At 47.6% G+C, this 21,225-nt stretch overlaps 1 protein-coding gene across 1 annotated transcript in view; it reads left to right on the top strand.

Moving 5' to 3' along the window:
• The window catches only part of DSCAM (DS cell adhesion molecule), a 759,198-nt gene extending 738,784 nt beyond the window's left edge, over positions 1–20,414 (top strand). Inside the window, exons 32-34 of the mRNA XM_027112479.1 lie at positions 331–528; positions 1,869–2,171; positions 19,435–20,414. Coding sequence (XP_026968280.1) covers positions 331–528; positions 1,869–2,171; positions 19,435–19,787 — 854 coding nt within the window. The 3' untranslated portion in view covers positions 19,788–20,414. The remainder of the gene's footprint in view (positions 1–330; positions 529–1,868; positions 2,172–19,434) is intronic.
• Positions 20,415–21,225: the final 811 nt, after the last annotated feature.

Raw genomic sequence — 21,225 nt, forward strand, 5'->3', positions numbered from 1 at the left:
AGGTGGTGATTCTCAGGAAGTTTACGTAATACAAGGCGGGGCCATGAAACTATTAAGATCCAAAAGCAAGACCCAAATCCTTGAAGTCCTGAGTCCAAATCTGATATTCTTCCCCAACAGGGCTTGTTTAAGTGCTGAAGTATCACCTGAATGTTTCAGACCATAGAGGAGAGGAAGCCAGTACTCTGGACAGGGGTAGTCAGGGAGAGCTTCCCGGAGGCGTGAGCCCTGCTGAGTGGATCATAGGGCTGGGTCGGAAGAACCCCACTCAACACCATGATCACGGCTGACCACCCTCCTAGACACAAACCTTGTTCTGGTTCTTCTCAGATCCCACCACCAGGAGGAACGCGAAGGCTGGGCCCACGGCGAGAAACCGGTACGCCAGCCAGTGGACACTCAACAGACCCCACCCCACCGTTTCAACACACACCCTCACCACTGACTGGAGGCTGCCAACACCCAGGGCTGCGGGGTCCATGGACAAGGAGAGTGACAGTTACAGCGTCAGCCCCTCCCAAGACACAGGTAAGGCCTGCGTGCCTCCTTCTCTATCCCGGGACAAGTAGGGCCCACACCCTGGGTTTCAGGGCCCTACCTGTTCCCTTTCAAGGTCAATTTCAAATTGCTAGACCATTTACCTAACAGGTACCGATACAGCTGTACTGCACTGACCGTGTCCAGGGTCCAGTGAATTCCGCAAAGCAGAGCCAAAGGAGTCTAGTTTGCAGGCATCCCAGATCTCAGACTCACACTGTTCCCTCTCCTTTTCCTTCCTGCCCTGCCGAGAGAGACATAGACATTTCTAAATTGTTCTCCCTCAAGATTACAATCATTCTGATTATACTCTGAGGGCATCTCACCCACTACTATCTCCAGGATTAAGACATTGCACTTGAAGTTACATGACAAGGTCATAGCACCCCCTATAGGGAACACGGCAGACCCGTTTGACAATTAAACAGGGGTTGATTATAAGGTAAGCCATTCCTACCGTACCATCCACCACCGAGATCTCACTCTGCAGAGAAGACAGAGCCTAAGAATAGCACTGGGTTGCCCACCCCACCAATCTAAAAGTTTGAAAAGAAATGATACCTAAACTTAATAGCTGTAGGAAATTTTAATCCTCATTTTCTTTTGTGCTGGATGATATGCTTCAAAAATAGTCTCAAAGGCGGCGTGTCACCATGTACGTTTATTTTCATGGCAGTTTCATGGCATTTTATTTTCATGGCAGTTACTCCTCTTACAAGAACCTCAGAGTTCCACAGAGGTGACTTCAGAACTTTTGAGTGGGTTTAAAATGCAGAGTCCTCTACCCAAGATGCTCCTTTTATGGTTCACCCGTAAAGGGTGCCACACACAAAGAATGAGTCCCAGGGTCAGAAGTCATTTGGCCTAGTGAGCAGTTCCGTGCAGTCACATCTTCATCTCTAACCATCATCCTGTCTTCCTGCCACACAGAGGCCAGAGGAGCTGAGTGCAGAGTTCAGATCATTCCTGCCAGTGAAAGACTCTCTGTGGTCCAGGGGCAGGGAAGGGGCCACTGCAGTTCATTTGCACCACATTCCCAGCTGTCTTAACTAAAAGCAGAATTTTTTCAAGGGGATGTATTACTGATCTATGGCAGTGTCCCAGGCTGGGGACATCTGACTCCAGAGATTCTGTTGACACCCCGAGCCACATGGCTGAGGATCATGAAGGTGGCCTTACAGTGACAAAGGCAGTCCTCAGACAGAGACCAGGCACCCCTGCCAGGCTACCCAGTGACTGGAAGAAATAGACACAAGCCCAGAGCGCCACCCAGTCAGTGCAGACTCACGGTGACACATCACCCGTCTTGTTTTCTCTTTTGCATGGCACAGATCGAGCGCGAAGCAGCATGGTCTCCACAGAAAGTGCCTCTTCCACTTACGAAGAACTGGCCAGGGCCTACGAACACGCCAAGATGGAAGAGCAGCTGAGGCACGCCAAGTTCACCATCACGGAGTGCTTCATCTCAGACACATCGTCCGAGCAGTTGACGGCAGGGACAAATGAGTACACAGACAGTCTGACCTCCAGCACCCCTTCAGAATCGGGGATCTGCAGGTTCACCGCATCTCCCCCCAAACCTCAGGATGGAGGACGCGTGATGAACATGGCGGTTCCGAAGGCGCATCGGCCAGGTGAGGCGAGACACGTGTGGACCAGCGGTCGGGGAAGCTCGTCTTCCCAAGTCACACGGGTCTGTTGTGAAAGCCCTTGTTGGTATGTACACTGGGTCTTCTGTTTAGTGACCGCTGCATAACGCACCACCCCAAAGCTTGATCATTTGTTTCGTTCTTGAGTCCGAAATTGAGTCAAGGCTTCGTGGGGACACGCCTCTCGGTTCCGGCCGTGTCGATGGGGGAGCTCAGTCATGGATAGAGGAGCCACGTTCCAAACGGCTCACTCACCTGGAGGGTTGATGCTGGCCGCAGCCTCCCTACATAGGTTTCTCCACGAGGTGGCTTGTGCATCCTTATGTCACGGTGACTCAGTTCTAAGAGCCAGTGTCCCAAGAGAGACAGTGGAAATAGCCAGTTCCTTAAGGTTGGGCCTGAAAACTGACCCATCACTTCTGCCATATTCTGTTGTTCAAGCAACCCCAGAGCTCTGGGAGCCCAGATTCTAGAAAAGGAGATCGCCACCACATGAGGAGTATCGAAGATATGGGGGTGCTGTTTTAACACTGCCATGCTGTGGGTTTCAGAAGGAGAGCGGTCTTACCAGGGAGCCAGCCTTTGGCACTTGGCTTCCCTGAGTTACCCAAAGTGACAGTAAATGGCTAGTGTCAGGTCGGCCAGTAGTTTGGTGTCTGCCTTGAGCAGTATTCTGGGTGTGTGGATGGGAGCTGCAAACCCTAAGACCTGCAGGGCCTGGCAGATCATGTAAGTGAAGAAGGTGGGGGTCAGGGTAAAGGGGTGGATGGTGACATGGAGAACTCAAGAGCTGAGTGACTGTCTAGGGGAAAAGGACTCTAGCAGCCTCCTGCCCAGTGATCCCGAGTGGAAACTGGGGCCCACGTGAGCGAGTTTCAGAAATTTTGGTGTTATACGGCGACTCACACTTTTCAAGTGTTTGCTCAGATACGTGCAAACCATTGTACGGGGCAAATGAAACACGTCTTTAGTTTGGATCTGAACCACGGCAGCCGGTTGTAGTTCTCTTCTGAAGAATCACCTTTTCTTTTTCACCCTGAAGTACCCGTCTGTAGACTTCACTTTGTGCACTGGCCTATCCATTCTTGTGGAATCCAGTTTTATTTCTCGTCTTCCCATTTTCTGAACACTGCTACAGGTTCTATTTCAAAAATATATCTTCATTTTAAATCCCCACGATTCCTTTGGGCTTTATGGCATAAGGCCAAGCTGAAATGAGCTTTATAAATACATAAAGATATATAAAATAAGAATTGTCTATCCAGCAACTCATCTTCCAAACTGAGTCAAGATCCGCACCAACCTCGTGTCAAGAACGATAGCTTCATTTATTTCCGTGCTCTCTACCTCCTCAGGGAGAAGACTTTATTTGTCGGTGTTTTTACTCAAGGGCTTTTTGTGGTTGGCATTTATTGACAAGGCAGATGCAGCAAATGTAGGAGAAATGCCATAGCATTTTGTGGCTGTAAACCTCGAGAGTAAGGAAGACGAGAGAGGAGAAAATGAGCCAGTGGACAGGTTGTTTAGTCTCGCTGGGCTGCAGTTGGCTCATCTGTAAAATGGGCTCAAATGTAAAATGGGCATGGCATCGACACCCACCATCTGGGGTTTGTGTAAGCTGTATGTCGCCTGATGCAGGCGTCAGCAGCATTAGTTGTAGCTTCTGTTGTCGCCTTGTTGACTTGTTGTCGGGGCTCCCACGGTGACTCCAATGATGGTCTGCAGATGTACTGCTCTCCCCCCTCTTCCTTCTTTGGTTTATTTTCCTTCCACGGCCATTGATTCCCTGAGAGCATCCGCCTCATTTGTGTATCAGTATCACCCAGTTAAGTATAGGCATCACGCTCCCATCTGAGATATGTGCCATGCTTCCCCTTGTGTAGAACCAGCTCCTAGGTTAAATGTCCTCTGTGTGCCGGTCTTGAAATCATTAAAGGTTCGTATCTTTTTGGTGGCTTGTTGTTCATCATGTTGGATTTTCCTATTGAAAAAAAATGTTTGAACTGTTTTCATGATACTGTTGCCTGGACCCATCAGAACAACTGAGAGATCGCAAGTAAGGTACTATTGTCATAATATGCTATTTAGACTAAAAGGATTTTATAACTGTAGGTATGAATAACTTTTTAAATCCTTATGGATTCTAATGCCCACAAACATTGTTTCGTCCACTCTAAATGATGTATTATTATTACTGGACATTTCATATGCTTTTAGAAAAATATTTCATCCTTCTGGAAGCCTTTCTGTTGCTCCTTTATAATGGAACCAGATTCAACACTGGGCACAAGACCTAAAGTTACAGTTTATTATCCTGCTGACTGGAGACTGTGTCACAATTAGCAGTTCCTTGAACAGGGCTTCCAAACCAGTCTTTACCTGTGTTCCCTTGTGTTTCTAGATGCTATCAGTCATCCAGATCTCTGGATATCTTTCTCCTTACCATCAGTTCTTTTCTGATGAGGTTTTTTTTTTTTTCCATTTACAACCCCAAGCTTTTAAATTCTCTACAAATCAGGACTAAGCGAAATGAATTTGGCCAGATGGTGGCTGCAGGAAAATAGGAAATATGTCTTCGTTATCTGTGTATTTCTCTCCTGGTGTCTAGCAGATATCTGGCAGCATAGCGAGTGGTCAAGAAATATTTTTAACCAGCTTAATGATATTGAATGTATATACCTAACACTGTGTCTGATGTAGAGCAGGTGTTTAATAAATGTTATTGAATGAATGAATATATCATGATTGTGAAGATGACAAGATTGGCCGATTGGTTCAAATAGGACAATGGTTAGAAATTATTAAATAGAAACTATTTCCATCTTTAAAAACAAAAGACAAAGCAAACAAACTAACTCTCTATTCCTCTGAGAAATAGCTGGAAAATTTAACAGCTTCTTTTCCTCTCGGCCAAGGTGGCTTCTCGTACTTCGGTTACGAGAGCTACTTTTGGTTTCAGGTAGCATATGGAGCCAGTTTCTGATGTTCTTGGATTACTACTGCTTCTCTATTCATGATGCTTATCCTGTGCGATCAAGAGATGCCACGGCAGGAAGCTACTTAAATCAATTTAAGGCTTCAAATCTGCAACCTCATGCAGCCTGGCCCCGCCAGCAGCACGGGAAGTGTCCACCCCTTCTGATCTCCTCCCTGAGATGCTGGGACCCCAGCCTTAAACGTCTGCACCTCACTGACCCCCTGCTCCTCCACCGTGATGAATGCAGGGGAGGTTTTCCGGTTGGAAATGGCCGTTGCTTGCCACCAACTTATTGGTTCTCTGAACAACCAGTTATACGAAGCAGTTTGAGGATTTTAATTTTAAGATCAACTCATCACATACCTCACGCTCCCCTGGGGGTGTTTAAAGGGAGAGAAGGGAGTGGAGTGAGAGACAGGGCTCCCACCTGAAGGACCAGCCAGCCTCTGCTCAGGTCACGTCCCCTGCAAAGGCTGGCCTTGTTCTCAGCTGTCGTGTGCACATGTCATGTACGCACGCACACGTGCACACACACGGACACACACGCACAAGGCTTGAGTTCCCCTGGCCTTTACCCTTCTAGAGATGGCCCTGCTCCTTCCCGCCCACCCCCCCTGCCTCCCCGCCTTTCCTCCAGTGTGTATTTTCTGGCTTCCACTCCACACCTAGCCCTGTTTTCGGAGCTGGGGATACAACGGCTGACAGGATCCACGAAGACCCCGCTTGGAAGGAGCTTATGTTCCTGGGGGGAGACAGACACTTATCAAGTAAACAAATAGTATTGTTTCAGATCATGGTCAGCGCTGGGAAGGGAAGTAAACCAGGAAGGGGATAAAGTCTGGCAGGAGGTACTTAGGAGAAGATGGTCAGGGGAGTCCTCTCAGAAGCAGTGAGACATGAGCTGAGACCTCAGTGGTGGACGGGCAGGGAGACCCGGGCAGAGACCCTGAGAAATGGGTCCACGCGGAGGGAAGAGCAGAGATAAAGGCCGGCAGACAGCAATGAGCTTGGCATCCACAGCACAGAAAGAGTTTCCTTCCATCCAAGCTGTGTTTGAAAGGTGCAGACTTTCAAACACTCCCCCAGAATTTAAACTCAGAAAGACCCCCCGGGGCCATGAAGCAACATCTCCGCGTATTCACGCAGCTCTAGGTAGACCTTAACATTCGAATGGGCTCATTCTGACTCCCTCCTAGAAAACCAAACCTTTCTGATGTGCATTTGCAATTCTGTCTTCTTAAGGACCGGCCTGTAAATTCAGTCTGTTCTTTGTCGCTGTCCCTCAGACACAGAAAGCGATGGCGGGACTTGTTCTGAGGGTCCCGAGCTTGGAACCCTGAGCGCGTTTGCCTTTCCTAGCCATCTCCTCCCCCCTGCACGGGGTACAGGTGCCGAGCTTTCCTGCGACCTTGCCACGTGCTCTGGCTGTTTCACTGTGGCCGCAGCTATGTGGAGATTTTCTCTTTCGTCCTCACTACATTCTCTCTGACTTCTGAGTCCATTGGCGGCTCGCTGCTTTCCTAGGTGGACATATTGCCGTTCTGCTCTCATTGTTGGGGAGCCTACAGGGGGTGGAAGTGAGGGGGAGACCTGGGCCTGTGACAGAGGGGCAGGACGGCCACCTGTGTCCTGCTGAGTGACCAGAAGATGGCTCTGGATTCCAGTGCGTGGATGACACGCAGAGAGGCTCACCACCATGAAGGAAAGTCCACTGCATCTCCAGAAGGGCCCTGTCAAAACACAAATGTCATACACTTGTTTGTTCAACCCATCTCTACTGAGCATCTTCCCTGTAAAAATACCGTGCCAGGTATTACCTGAAGACATCAAAGTGTTAATATGTTAAACCAACACTTCCCACAGTCTCCTTGTTTATCAGAATAGCACATAGTGTCACAGACAGCAGACAAAGTGTCCCAAAGACGGGTCATTGAGGAGGTCCAAGAAACAAGGCAAAACCCAGCTTATGGAAGACAGACACCCCCTCCCACACACACAAACACACACACACACACACACACACACACACACACACACAGCCCAGTGAGGTGTCACCACAAGCCAGAAGTGACCTGAAGGTCCTGGAAATATACAAAGGGTAAAAAATATACAGCAAGGACCAGCATCTCTCAGTGTGGTCCCGTGTGGACCCTTGAGACCAAGGTCTCAAGCATCCTATTCCCAGACTAGGAAACAACAAGCCAGAATTCAAGTCATTCAGTCAACACCCTCATGTTAAAAATCCCTTCTTTGCCTTCCCACTGCTTTCAGGGTAAAGACCCCCAAGGCTCTGAGAGGCCAGCCCCCCCTTCCCCACCAGTCATGACCCCCCTGATCTCCAGGCCCCAACTCTCTGGCCTCCTAAATTCCACCAACATAGATTTCCTTTGCCTGGCATCATCTCGTTCCAGGTGAACTAGTCCTTCTTGGGATGAGTCAAGATGAGCGGGGTTATTGACCCGGGGCTGCTAGCCTTGCAGTTGAACAGGCTGAAGCCCCCAGCCAGGGCTCCTCCTTGGGGGTCCTCGGTGTGTGAGTCCCTGACGGTGTCACATGACCCTCACGGACCCTTCCCCACTGGGGGCTCCAAATGCCCCAACATGTTCCCAGCTCGCCTACCTTCTGAGCAGATTTTCCAATCCTGCTTTTTATCCAGAATTACTCTCTTTCAGAAGAATCATGAGCACAACAAACTCAAAGCCCCACTTTATACCTCAGTGTAGTTTTTAAAGTCCACCAGCAAGTAGGATCACAATAACAACGAGCCCTTAAAAATGCATGAAGCCTCCCAAGTACGAGCCAAGAATGGTAATAGAATCCACTGACGCGGACTTCCGATAACCATCTCACATTACTTATTTAGAGTTTTTCCTGGTTGCCGTTTGGGAGTGAAGATTCATTTACCAAGAAGGGTTCATTTACAAGTTTTCATTACTGCTCTGACATTAATATTAAACTGGAAAAGTGTTAGATCTGGTCGGCCTCGGGTGTGCGCGGACTACACGCTCCCCTTTGTAACTAGCTCTTTGATGCCATAGTGTCGTTTCAAGTCTGTGTCGTTTTTATTGAAATTGCTGGAAGTCGAGGTAAGCATCCTTGGCTTCTTACCTTTACATCAATATCCAGCTCCATCCAAGCACAGATATAAAACCTTGTTAGAAGTTGATGAAAGTTCCTTTTCTTGTGTCCCCAGAGGAGACTGAAGCCCACAGGGACCCTGCTTCACTTTCATTCTGCATAAATTTTTTGTGAAAGCGTGCAAGTGTTCTCACATTTGCTGACTATAAAGAATCGCCCAGCCGGAAGAAGAAGGATATTGCAATGCGCCTTGGAATTTCAGGCTCCCCAAAATGCATTCATTTGTCCCTTATTCATCCCCAAATTCCAAGCACCTCCAAGTTCACAGGTGCTGGACCAGTTTTCCCAGGTGAGATGGTTCAGAGCATAAGAAAGACACTTTCAGGATTACAGGTTTTCATTAGAAATTATCAGGCCCGTTTCCCTTGGCTAAAGGAAAGAGCTAAAGCTCAAAGGGCTCACAGAACTACTTGAGGCAGAGGCAGGATTTCAAGGTAAGACTCAGCTCTCTCTCACTCACACCCTGCCCGTTGCTCTGAGCCCACCACCCTAGTCAGGTCAGGTCGGACACAGGCCATCTAACTGCTGTTCCATCGGATGCACCCCTTACCTTCCTCCACAAAGAACTGAGGAGGTCATTCCTTGTGGATTAGGAGAGGCAGAGGAGTACCATTCCCTATGCTGACTGAATCTGATGGTTTTCAAGTAAAAGTAAAGTGAAATCAGGATCCGCGTGGAATTAGGAACTTGGACCGTGTAAGCTAGGATTTTGCAACAGCAGCACATAATATCTGGGGTTGGGTGATGCTCTGTGGTGGAGGCTGCCCTGGGCATCATAGGACGTTGCCACGTGCCCCCTGGAGGGCAAAATCACCCTCAGCTGAGAACCGCTGTTCTCGACTATAGGCTTTCTTTCCCCAGGGTGCACGTGGCCAGAGGCGGGAACCGTTGTCTGAGCCAGATTCACAGACTGCAGGTCCATTACAGGGTTTCTGAATTGATCCGTTCTTGTTCGGAGTCGGGATTGATTTTGCCATTCTCCTTCCAAAGCTAAAATGCATTCAAATGTTGCATGTGAGTCTGAATAGATTGAGAAGCTTCAGGAAGTTTTGCTTTCCTGATAGGAAGGCAGGGGGGTGTCTTCTGGCTTTCAGCGAAAAAGAGGCAGGTTTAACACAGCAGTTTTCCCACAGTCGGGCAGAGCAGGGCTTGGAGGCCCCCTGGGTGCAGGATAGCAAGCTTTGAGCTCGTATTTTCTGATGGATGTGGGATCTCCAGGGGAATCCATGCTAGTTCAAGGCCGGAGGGCTGGAGTTGTCATGGCGCCAGGAAGCGAAGTGGTTAGGGACCGACAGAGAAATGAATGCTGACTTATTTGCTGTGAACTTTCAGGGATATTAGTGGCACCAAAGGTCCCCAGAGGGCAGTGACAGGAGGATGAGAAATGGCCCATGATGTCAAATAATAAGACATAACATGGAAATAAAGGCTAAATCACCTCTCGTCCTTCCAGGAGTGAGTCAGGGCAGCGCCTGGGCTCCTCTGGCAGCCAGGGGTGAAGGGTGCAGTTTGTGGGCGGTGGGCTGATGAGACACGGGCCGGGGGATGCCCGGGGAGCGCGAGGCCCGGGGCGGGTGGGCTGTCGAGGCCAGGCGAGGAGAGAGGGCCAGCTCAGGGTCTACAACCTACATCCCTTCCCACAGGGCTCGCTTCCCGGTCCTCTTAGCCGTCATCCTGTGACTCGGTGACCTTGGTTTTTCTCTCTGTGTGGCGCTGTGTCTCTCACTTTCATCTCTCTTGGTCCTGTGTCTTCATGATTTCCCTCTGCTTCCCTCTGGGTGTGTGCTTCTCTGAACCCCTCTGTCTCTCTCTGTCCTCTCTGTTTTCTCTCTCTCCCATCTCTCTATCTCTATCTCTCTGTCTCCCTCTCTGTCTCTGTCTCTCCCCCCATCTCTCTGTTTGTCTCTCTCTGTCTCTGTCTCTCTGTCTCCCCACCAGCCCTCCTCCCTCTCACCTCACCCCTGCCCCACCCCCTCCATCTCAGCACCACCTGACCCCAGGCTGGCCCAGCAGCTCAGTCCCTCAGCCCAGTTGCTCGGAACTTTCTTGCCCCACCAGCCTCCTTCACCCCTCGCTGTCCCTCCACGTCTCTGACACAAGGGCCATCATAGGCTTTGGCCTCAGGAGCAGAGCACAGTGGGGTGACTGTTGACGATGCACAAACACGCAATTAAAACCCACAAAAGCCGGTGGGTGGAGACAGCCTGCAAGGCGCAGGCGGGACTCAGCCCCCGTGGGTTCCTCTGGGTTTGGGGAGGTAGCTCACAGGGTTTAGGTGTCTGGGAAGGTGCTAGAAGGGCTGGAAGTACAGGCAGGCAGGTGAGCAGGGCAGATGGAAGGTGAGGAAGGGAGTGCTGGGGTCCCCAGGTCCTTTCCCTCCCAGCTTTCAGAGGGTGAGCCCCGGGGCCGCCTGCCTGACTCTGTCCTTTCCTCCTATGTGCCTCCGCTTGCCTTTTCTGTGTGTGGCCTTCCCCTCCGATTTTCCTTCCCATCTCTGTCTTTCCATCACACGTGCACATGCACACACACAGAGACACGCACACATGCACACACACTCGACACTGGTGCCCTGGCCCCTGCACCGCACTTGGCCGTCCCCTGACCCTCTCGCACCTGCACTGTCTGTGCTTTACCCCCTCCCCATGCCTTCGACTTCATGGGTGAAAGTTTCAGCACAAAGGAAACCAAACTAGAAAGAGGGAGAGACAAAGTGGAGAGGTAGCCGGAGGAAAGCAAGAGGGGAAGTTATCACTGAGGATGTCAGTTCCAATGTCCGTCTGGAGGACCTGGTTTCCTGGAATCTGCACCCAGGCCGGGCCAGGCTCCACCCGGGTTGGGGGCAGTGGCGGGTTTACACACCAGGAGGCCAAGGGCATGCGCACCTGACACAGGTGACTCTGGAGTTCAAAGCAAAGGAGACCCCTCGACTTCTCCTGGGTCACTGTCGCTTTCAAATGGAAACTCCAGAGGGCTGGGGTGGATTCACTTCGGGGGGGGGTTGCTCCACGGAGCCTGTTGGGGGTCCAGTGTTCTGGGAGGGTGGGGTGGGGAGGGCTGGGCAGCGGGGAACCGAGAAGGCCCGTGGAGACAGATGCACTCAGGAGGCTTCGGCTCCCTCCTGGGGGGAATCCGGAAAAGCCACCTCCAATCCAGCCCTGAGGGGATCTTTTGGTGCCAGCTGGACAGCTGTCCACTTCCCCAGGAAGCAGGGGACCTGGGAGAAGTGATTCCGGCTTGGCCTTGGCAGAGAAGGAAGGATGGCTCATAGGAGAGCCCACAGAGGGGCTGCTGTGAGCTCAGGGCACAGTGCGGGGACAGCGTAAACCACAAGCGTGTCGGCCGCTGTTACTGGTCATTAAAGAGAAAACCCCTCCTCTCCTTGGTGGATGGGAGCAGAGACTGTTCCACACAGGAGGAATGTTCAAAGAGGTTTCCTGTGACACCCCCAGCCCATCCCAGACAGGAAGAAACGACCTCTGTATTAGGGTCCTGTGGCCTCTGTACCAAATTACCGCAAACTAGGTGGCTTAAAACAACAGAAACATATTCTCTCTTCTGGGCGGACAGAAGTCCGAGATCAACGTGTCCGTGAGGTTGTGCTCCCTCCAGGAATTCTAGAGAAGAGTCCCTTCCTTCTCTCTTCCAGCTTCTGGTGGCTCCAAGTGTTTCTTGGGTCGTGACCCCATCACTCCAACCTCTGCCTCATCTTCACATGGCCGTCTCCCTTCTTTATGTCTCAAATCTCCCTCTGCTTTTTTTTTTTTTTTTTTTTTAATGAGGACACATGTCATAGGATTTAGGGCTCACCTTAAATTCAGGTGATCTCATCTCAAGATCCTTTACTTAATGACATCAACAAAAACCCTTCTCCAAATCAGGTCACATTCACAGACCCCAAGGGATATGGACCTATCTTTTGGGGGGACACTACTCAACCCACAAAAGACAGACACTAAGGTAAAAGAAGAGTGCCCGAACCGTTCCCCCGTCAGCTCTCCAGCCCCATAACTTCAGACCCTCTGGAAAGGGAGATGTCTGACAGGAAACCTTTCACCTGCATTATCTAATTGAACCCTCATTATAACCCTCTGTGGTCGATTCTGCTCTGTTCCCATTTTATGAGTGAGGAAACTGAGCCCAGACTTATACCTGTCAGATTAAAATGCAGGCAATGTCGTCCAGACTTCCACTCTTAATCACCACCGTTAGAAGCGTTATTTAGTTTATCCCATGTGAAACGGCCGGCAAGATGGAGGGCCGGGAGGTTAAGAAAAGCAGTGCGTGGGTGTCTAGATTGTAATGATAGTTTCCCATTTTATTTCTCTCTGTCTGGAGTCATAAGCACATGGTTGTCTCAGCATGTAGAGATGTCTGCAGAACATAAAAGTGGACGGACGCTTAGAGAATCCAGTTTCCTAACTGGTACTGGGACTAGCAAAAGAGGTGGGTTTTAATGGCCATAAAGTGCCTTTAATAAACAGCGCTCCCCACCGATCACTCTGGTGCTTTCTTCTGCGCCAGCGCATGAACTATTAAGAGAGCTCACTTACGTCATTCACACAGTTGAAAGGGCTACTTGGGGTGCTAATCAGAAAACACACACTGTCAAAAGGAGCTAATTAGAGCATCACACAACTTAATCAAGCTTTGCCTGAAAAACTGGATCTCTCGGAGATACTGACTATTCAGAGATGCTTAGCAGGCCTGCAATAAGCAAACACAGAAGCCCTTGTGTATAGGGATGTGGTGCTGAACTGTTTTCATTATTAAGGATTTCCAGTTCTCACCAATCTTTTCCAGCTACCTTGATCACTACATCTAAAGTGGCAACCCTGAAGGTATCATGGGTTTGTCTTTTGATTGCAGACACATTCGTTCCATCCAATCTGGCACCTGAGCATCCCGCAGTCCAGCTGGGACCAAGATGCTGTTGCTTCTTAGGGGTTTAATAAGCCCTGTTTGTTCAAAGGGGAGTTGCTGGGATGGAGAGTCATTTGTGAATCTGTGACAAAGCATTACAAATATGCCAAGGGCTCAAGATTTAGTTGGGTGTCAGAAACAGCATAAGGCACTCTTGACCTACATTTTAAAAGAACCTGGAGGTAAATGCCTTCCACATTTTCTCAAGTACTTGAACAAAATGATTTTTAAGATAATATTAGTTATGTAAATAAATAAAAGAGCCAAGTAATCCAATTAATCTGGACTCCTGGAATAAAGACAGAGAATCACTTTTAGGAAATTGGATATATAAAAATCCACAGATTTCAAAACTGATCCATTAGGGTGTGTTGATTCACATGCAAAAAATTATTCTTTGTGCTACAAAAGAATTGTTCCAGTTTTTGATGACAGCTCTGTTAATGCTTTCATCATATTTGTTTGCAAATAATTTAACCCCCAATAGAGAAGGTTAAAGAATACATCCACTACCAGAAAGGAAGACGAAGAATTTTCAATACCATCATAAAAGGCATTAGGGACATAAGGTTTCATTTTTTTAAATTAAATACTTTTATTTTTCGGGACTAAAGCTAATACACATAGCAATATCTACCTTCAACATTAGAATCTATAATGGTAAACTTCATGCCACCATTTTTTCTAAGCTAAAGTCCAGATACATGAAGTTACAAAACTCATTTCACAAGAATGCGAAATTACATCATTTCTTTCTGTAAGAGTGTCGTGGCCAATTTATCATCAAGGAATTTATTATTGGGCTTTCCTTTGATCCAGTTCACTGTATGAAGCCAATGTTGAATCCAAGTGCCTTTGATTTCAGTGAGCCAAAACCAAGGTATTGTTTTAGTGGAACACAGGCTGAAAAATATTAATGAAAACGTATAATTAGTCACCATCACTTCTTGGGATAAAGAAATCCTGAGAAAGCCAGTGGGAAAATGCTAAGTGGATTCTTGCATCATAAATACGAAGTAACATGACAATGTAATGCAAGGTCTCAGAAATCAACATGGTAAATCTCCCAAAAATAAGGTCATCATTTCTCTTATTGGGGGGTTGGGGGGACTCTTAAGAAAACTCAAAGCGTTTTGAAAATTCTTATGCTCATTTAAACTGTGCAAAATGCATTTTCCAGCCCGTCTTGCTTTTGTTTCTAGTTCTCCTATACCACTGAGTAGTCTCTCCCTTCTCTTTAAATGGTTATTCTCTTTCAGTGAGTAAACTTGAATTTCGAAGGTTCTGGGGTCTAAGTCACTGTCTAATTGCACACAGCTTCACTGCTTTGTTAGCACGACCACCAGCTAATGGCAGCCCTGCCTGGCACAGGAGGTTCCAAGATCCCACCAAGGGGCTGGCTGAGGAAGACATGATCAACAATAAGGAAAGCAGGGAATATTTTGAAGCAAAAGAAACAAGAATTGCCAGTTATTTTAGATTCAGAAAGTTAAGGAATGAGTTATGCCTTAGATACGTTATTAAGAATAAAATGCTCACTAACGATCTCCTCTGGGTTGTCCCCAACCACATCAAACTCAGCATGTCTGAAACCAAACCCATGATCTTTTCCCACCAAATTATGATTTTTCTCCTAGGCAGTTCTGTGCAATGAATGAATAGTCCTACTGTCCACCCAGTTTCCTGAGCTTGAAACCTGGAAGGGAGTCATCGCTGACCCCTCCTTCCCACTGTCCCACCTGCCATCAGTTCTGGAGCCATCTCCTTGGGCTTGTTCCACAACTCACAGTTTCATTCCCTTTCACTTCCCATTGATGCTCAGGCCATCATCATGGCTCCCTCACCTGCACATCCTCTTACCTGGTCTCTCGGCTCCAGGACTGCACACCCCCAGCCCATTTTCTAATCAGAGCTGCTCACCAGGTCTGCCATGAGGGACTTACATGTGAGCCAAGATGGCCAGCCTCTCAGACCCCAACGTGGCCAGGAAGAGCCCACTGCATTCATCCCAGTGTGTTGCACAAATACCCCTTGTCTGCATGCGTCTCGAAGTGAGAAGAGTTGGAAGCACTAGGCTACACAGTGAACAATGTCTATTCCAAAACTGCTGGAAGGTCAGGTCTGGGCTTCAGTCCAGCTCAAACCCGGGCGATGTAGTTTACAAAGTGTGTCTAGTGACTGGGCTCTAATTGTGTTCATGCATTTAGGGGACCCACAAGATGTATTGAAGACTTGAACCAGGGTCATAATGATGGGAGCAAAAGGGAGTCAAGAGATATTTTGCAAGTAGAATTAACCTGGAGAAGGAGGTGTCAATGAGGGCTCTGAGATTTCAAGTATCAATTTCTGGGAAGATGAGGATGACATACAAAAAGTTTGGGCACGAAAGAGAAAGTGGCATTTGGGGATGAGTTTGGGACTAGGGGCTGGCCTTCATGAACTGGGTTTGTAGACTGTGGCTTTTAAAATTCGTGATGTGCATTTCTCTAATGATTAGTGGTGCTGAGCATCCTTTCATGTGTTTGTTGGCCATCTGTATATCTTCACTGGAGAAATGTCTATTTAGGTCTTCTGCCCATTTTTGGATTGGGTTGTTTGTTTTTTGATATTGAGCTGCATGAGCTGCTTGTATATTTTGGAGATTAGTCCTTTGTCAGTTACGTCATTTGCAAATATTTTCTCCCATTCTGAGGGTTGTCTTTTCATCTTGTTTATGGTTTTCTTTGCTGTGCAAAGGCTTTTAAGTTTCATTAGGTCCCATTTGTTTATTTTTGTTTTTATTTCCACTTCTCTAGGAGGTGGGTCAAAAAGGATCTTGCTGTGATTTATGTCATAGAGTGTTCTGCCTATGTTTTCCTCTAAGAGTTTTATAGTGTCTGGCCTTACATTTAGGTCTTTAATCCATTTTGAGTTTATTTTTGTATATGGTGTCGGTGAGTGTTCTAATTTCATTCTTTTACATGTAGCTGTCCAGTTTTCCCAGCACCACTTATTGAAGAGGATGTCTTTTCTCCATTGTATATTCTTGCCTCCTTTATCAAAGATAAGGTAACCATATATGCGTCGGTTTATCTCTGGGCTTTCTATCCTGTTCCATTGATCTATATTTCTTTTTTTGTGCCAGTACCATACTGTCTTGGTTACTGTAGCTTTGTAGTCTGAATGAGGTATCACCTCACACCAGTCAGAATGGCCATCATCAAAAAATCTACAAACAATAAATACTGGAGAAGGTGTGGAGAAAAGGGAACCCTCTTGCACTCTTTGTGGGAATTTAAATTGATACAGCCACTATGGAGAACAATATGGAGGTTCCTTAAAAAACTAAAAATAGAACTACCATATGACCCAGCAATCCCACTGCTGGGCATATACCCTGAGAAAACCATAATTCAAAAAGAGTCATGTACCACAATGTTCATTGCAGCTCTATTTACAATAGCCCGGAGATGGAAACAACCTAAGTGCCCATCATCAGATGAATGGATAAAGAAGATGTGGTACATATATACAATGGAATATTACTCAGCCATAAAAAGAAATGAAACTGAGTTATTTGTAGTGAGGTGGATAGATCTAGAGTCTGTACTTCACAGAGTGAAGTAAGTCAGAAAGTGAAAAACAAATACTGTATGCTAACACATATATATGGAATCTAAAAAATAAAAAAAAATTTTAAAGGTTCTAACAAACCTAGGGGCAGGACAGGAATAAAGATGAAGACATCGAGAATGAACTTGAGGACACAAGGAGGGGGAAGGGTAAGCTGGGATCAAGTGAGAGAGTGGCATTGACATATATACACTACCAAATGTAAAATAGATAGCTAGTGGGAAGCAGCTGCATAGCACAGGGAAATCAGCTCGGCACTTTGTGACCACCTAGAGGGGTGGGGTAGGGAGGGTGGGTGGGAGACGCAAGAGGGAGGGGATTTTGGGATATATGTATACACATAGCTGATTCACTTTGTTATACAGCATAAATTAATACAACATGGTAAAGCAATTATACTCCAATAAAGATGTTTAAAAAATAAATAAATACAAAATATAAAATAAAATTCATGATGGACATTCATGTGGAAATATCTAGCAAAGCATGTGAAATTCAAGTCTAGAACTCAGGAAAGAGAGCAAAATGGAAAAGATGGATGTGAGCTATAACAAGATGAGGTGAGTGCTGAGCCTCCAAGAGAGGGCTGAGCACAGGGCACTGGGAAAACCCTGTCTTAGAGGGTGGATGGAGGACAGGGTCCAGGAAAGGAGAGTAACAAGTCACAGTCAGAGATGTAGGAAGAGCTCTGGGAGAGCAAAGTGCTGTGGAAGCTGAGAGTTTCAAAAACAAAAAGATCAACAGCACAAAATGTTGTAGGTGGTACAAGTAGGGTGAGGACCAAGAAGAAACCATGGAATGTGGCAAATAGAGGTCACAGTTGAACTTCAAAAGAACAATTGCTGTAGTTGATGGTGATGGCAGCTGTGCCAGTTCAGGTTTTCCAAGAAGCAGATGCCAAAACAGATTAGACATGCAAGGGATTTGGTGGTGGGGATGAGGGGTGGGGGGATTCTTGTAAAGAATAAAGATAAAAAGAGGGAGCAGTATTACTGAATTCAGGTTCAGCCACTCATTGCTCAATAATCCAACACTGAGAAACAGATGTTGGGTAAAAGGAGAGACAGCTTTATTGAGGAAGCTGGCAGTCCTGTGGAAAAGGTGGACTCATGTCCCAAAGAACCAACTCCCCATTCTCAGGCTTTGCTCAGAAATTTTATAGGGAAAAGAAAAAGGGGCTACGTGCTGAGGAGAGGGTTGTGGGGGTCATGATCAATTCACAGACATTCTTCTGATTGGTTGGTGTTGAGGTAATTGGGAGTCAACATCATCAACCTTCTGGTTTCAACCGGTCTGGGATTTCCTGCTGGTGGGCAGCATGCAGTTAACTCCTTCCAACTGGTGGGGTTTCAGTATCTACAGAACAGCTCAAAGGATGTGGCTCAGAATGTTCTCTATAGACCTTGAGGAGGAACTAAAGATCCTTGACTTTGTTTAATGACTAAACTATTGTTATTTTGTCTTCCTTGACTATTGTCCTTTGTTTCTGCATCTTCTTATTTCTCTGATTAAATTTATTCTTTAGAACGTGGGGAGGGCCTAGGAGGCTAAAGTTTTTCTGCAAACAAGAAGCAGGTGGAGGACATGGCTGGTGTCTGTTCCAGAGACAGGGTCCTGCTCCATTACAGCAGAAGCAGGCAAGGAGGGCCCACAGACCAAGACACAGGTGTGAATCCTGTGACAGGAGGAAGGGAAGGAAGGGGTGGGCAGGAAGACCCTCTGCTGTAGTGCACTGCTGAGGACTCTGCAGCCGGGCGATGGGGAAGCCCTGAGCAAACCCCTCATTGAGAAATCCCACATCAGGTGGGGTTTGTCATCAGGGAAACCTGTCGTGTCAGGGAGTGCTGGGAGCAGCCCAGAGGACAGGTGGCCTCCGCGTTGGGGCGGGGCGGGGGGGGGAAATGGATTCTGTCCACTAACCTCTCTCCCCACAGTGGGTTCTCTTGAAGAGGGTGCATTTCCCTGGCATCATAGAAGCCAAATGAGTGATCCTGAGAAGGAAGTAGAAACCCTGATACTCGGTCTAAGCTGTTCCTCTTTGTCTACACGGCACTGACCGAAAGAGACACAAGCAGTTTAGCAGGCAGGCAAAGCCTGGTAAGGACTCCACCAAAAGCAATCACAGAAACCGGTAACTAAGTGACGGCCAAGGTCACACAGTTCCGTGGAAGTGCTGAGACTCCATCATTCTTTGCTCTGCATCCCTGTCTCCCTCCTCAAACCCTGCACTCTCCCGACCACTGTCCACTGCATCCAGGGTTCAGCCCATCACCGTTTATACCCCGCATGTGCGGTTGCCTCTGGTGTTTCCCGTGGTGGGGTTTCCAAGGATCTTGTTACCTCTATTTCTCTGGTGAAAGTATGACATTTAAGAGCTTAAGTGAACAAGCCATAGGAAAGCCAGCTCTCCCTGTGCCTGGTGGAGGAGGCCTGAGGATGATGCCTTTGCAGGGGCTCTGACCAGGGGTCTCGGGAAGCGTGCCCTGGTGTGGAGACATTCCCACCTATAATACCCCGAGTGGCCCATCGCATGGGCACAGGGCCAGCCAGCACCTGCTGACCAAGTGAAGAGCCCACCTAACCCTCTGTGTTTCCTTCCAGGTGACCTCATCCACTTGCCTCCATACCTTCGAATGGACTTCTTGTTGAATCGAAGTGGTCCAGGCGCCAGCAGGGACCCGAGTTTAGGGCAGGCATGCTTGGAGCCCCAGAAAAGTCGGACCCTGAAACGCCCCCCGGTCCTCGAGCCCATCCCCATGGAGGCTGCCTCCTCCACGGCCTCCACGAGGGACGGACAGCAGTGGCAGCAGGGGGCCGTGGCCACATTACCTCAGCGGGAGGGGGTGGAGCTGGGACAGGCAGCCAAGATGAGCAGCTCCCAGGAATCCCTGCTGGACTCTCGGGGCCATTTGAAAGGCAGCAATCCCTACACCAAGTCCTACACCCTGGTATAACCAACGGCATGACTGGACAGCGGTTGTAAATACGGTTTAAAAAATTCAATCAAAGCTACCTTTTTTTTACAGAATTCCAATATTTATAATGAAAGAAAATTGCCAAAATATATTAAAAAAAAAAAGAGAGAGAGAGAGAAAATACTGAAAAAAACCACAGACAGTGCAAAGACTCTCCTGCTTTTTTTCTGTCTGAGTGTGAGCTCCATCTGCCTGGGCATCTGACTTTTTGGGAAAGAAGTCCAGTTTTATGATCTTCACGGGCTATTGCATTTTTACTGATTTTCTACAATGTGCATGGGGGACACATTCAACCTTCTGACTGGAAGTTCTATCACACAAGATTCAAGAAAGAAAACAGGAAAAAAAAAATTACCTTCTTTGTGAATTTAAAAGGAACCTTGATTTGGGGACCGGGGGAAGCGTTAGTCATGTTTGCACACCTTTCTTTCCCATTAGAAATTGGGTCCTTGATTTGACCTCCTTCTGTGGTTACTTAGGATGAGTGCCGTCAGTGAAGGGGTGGGGGGAATCAATTTGGTTTTCTTTTTTGTTTATTTTTTAAGTTAATGAGACACTCTTTGCATTTTGTCTAAGTGAAATAAAAAAGAAAAGGTGGTCTGCCTTTATTTCGATGTCTACTTCTCTTGTCTCCTATTGATTGCTGGGTCCTCCTTCCTAGGGGTGCTTGTGTTTGCAAACACCAGGGCTGAATCAAGGCCCCAAGTTAATAAACCAGCCAGGATTCTGAGAGTCTGACTTCCCCAGGATAGAGGGGAGAGACACAGAAGATGCAGCAGGTCTGAGTTTTAATGAGGGGCTGGCCAGGTATTCTAAGCCCCTTCATATGCTCTGCTCTTTGCCTCCCAACGACACCTGGCCCTCTAGCTGGACTAGGGGTCAGAAAACTATGACCCACGGGACAAATCCAGCCCACTGCTGTATTTATCTATAAAGTTTTATTGGAACACAGCCATGCACACCATGTGCATTTAGTCCATGGCTGTTTCATGCCATGGTGGCAGAGTTGAGTAGTTACAACAGAGATGGTAGGGCCAGCAAAGCTGGAACTATTCACCATCTGGTTTTTTCAAGAAAAAGTTTGCAGACCCCTACTCTAGAGTTCCACCGTCAGCCCCAGCTCACTGGAGGCAGGAAGGTTGGACCAGGAGAAGTCTGTGCATCCTGTCCTCAGGGACCTGTCCTGCCACCACCATAACCAATATCTAAATGTGCAGTAGACCATCTTAGTGTCTCTTCCTCTGACTCACTCCTCTGCACCCAGAGAAAACGAGTCAAGAGTAAGTGATGTTCCTCTGAAATCTTTCTTTTTCTTCCTCTCAGTTTATATTATTTTCCATGTGGCTTATCCTCACAGAGCACTTATTCTTAAATAATATGAATTGTGTTCTCCTTCCCATGACCCTTACATAGTACA

Source organism: Aethalodelphis obliquidens, unplaced genomic scaffold (genome assembly GCF_003676395.1).
Source record: "Aethalodelphis obliquidens isolate GAN/ISIS:26980383/991018 unplaced genomic scaffold, ASM367639v1 scaffold1, whole genome shotgun sequence".
NCBI lineage: Eukaryota > Metazoa > Chordata > Mammalia > Artiodactyla > Delphinidae > Aethalodelphis > Aethalodelphis obliquidens.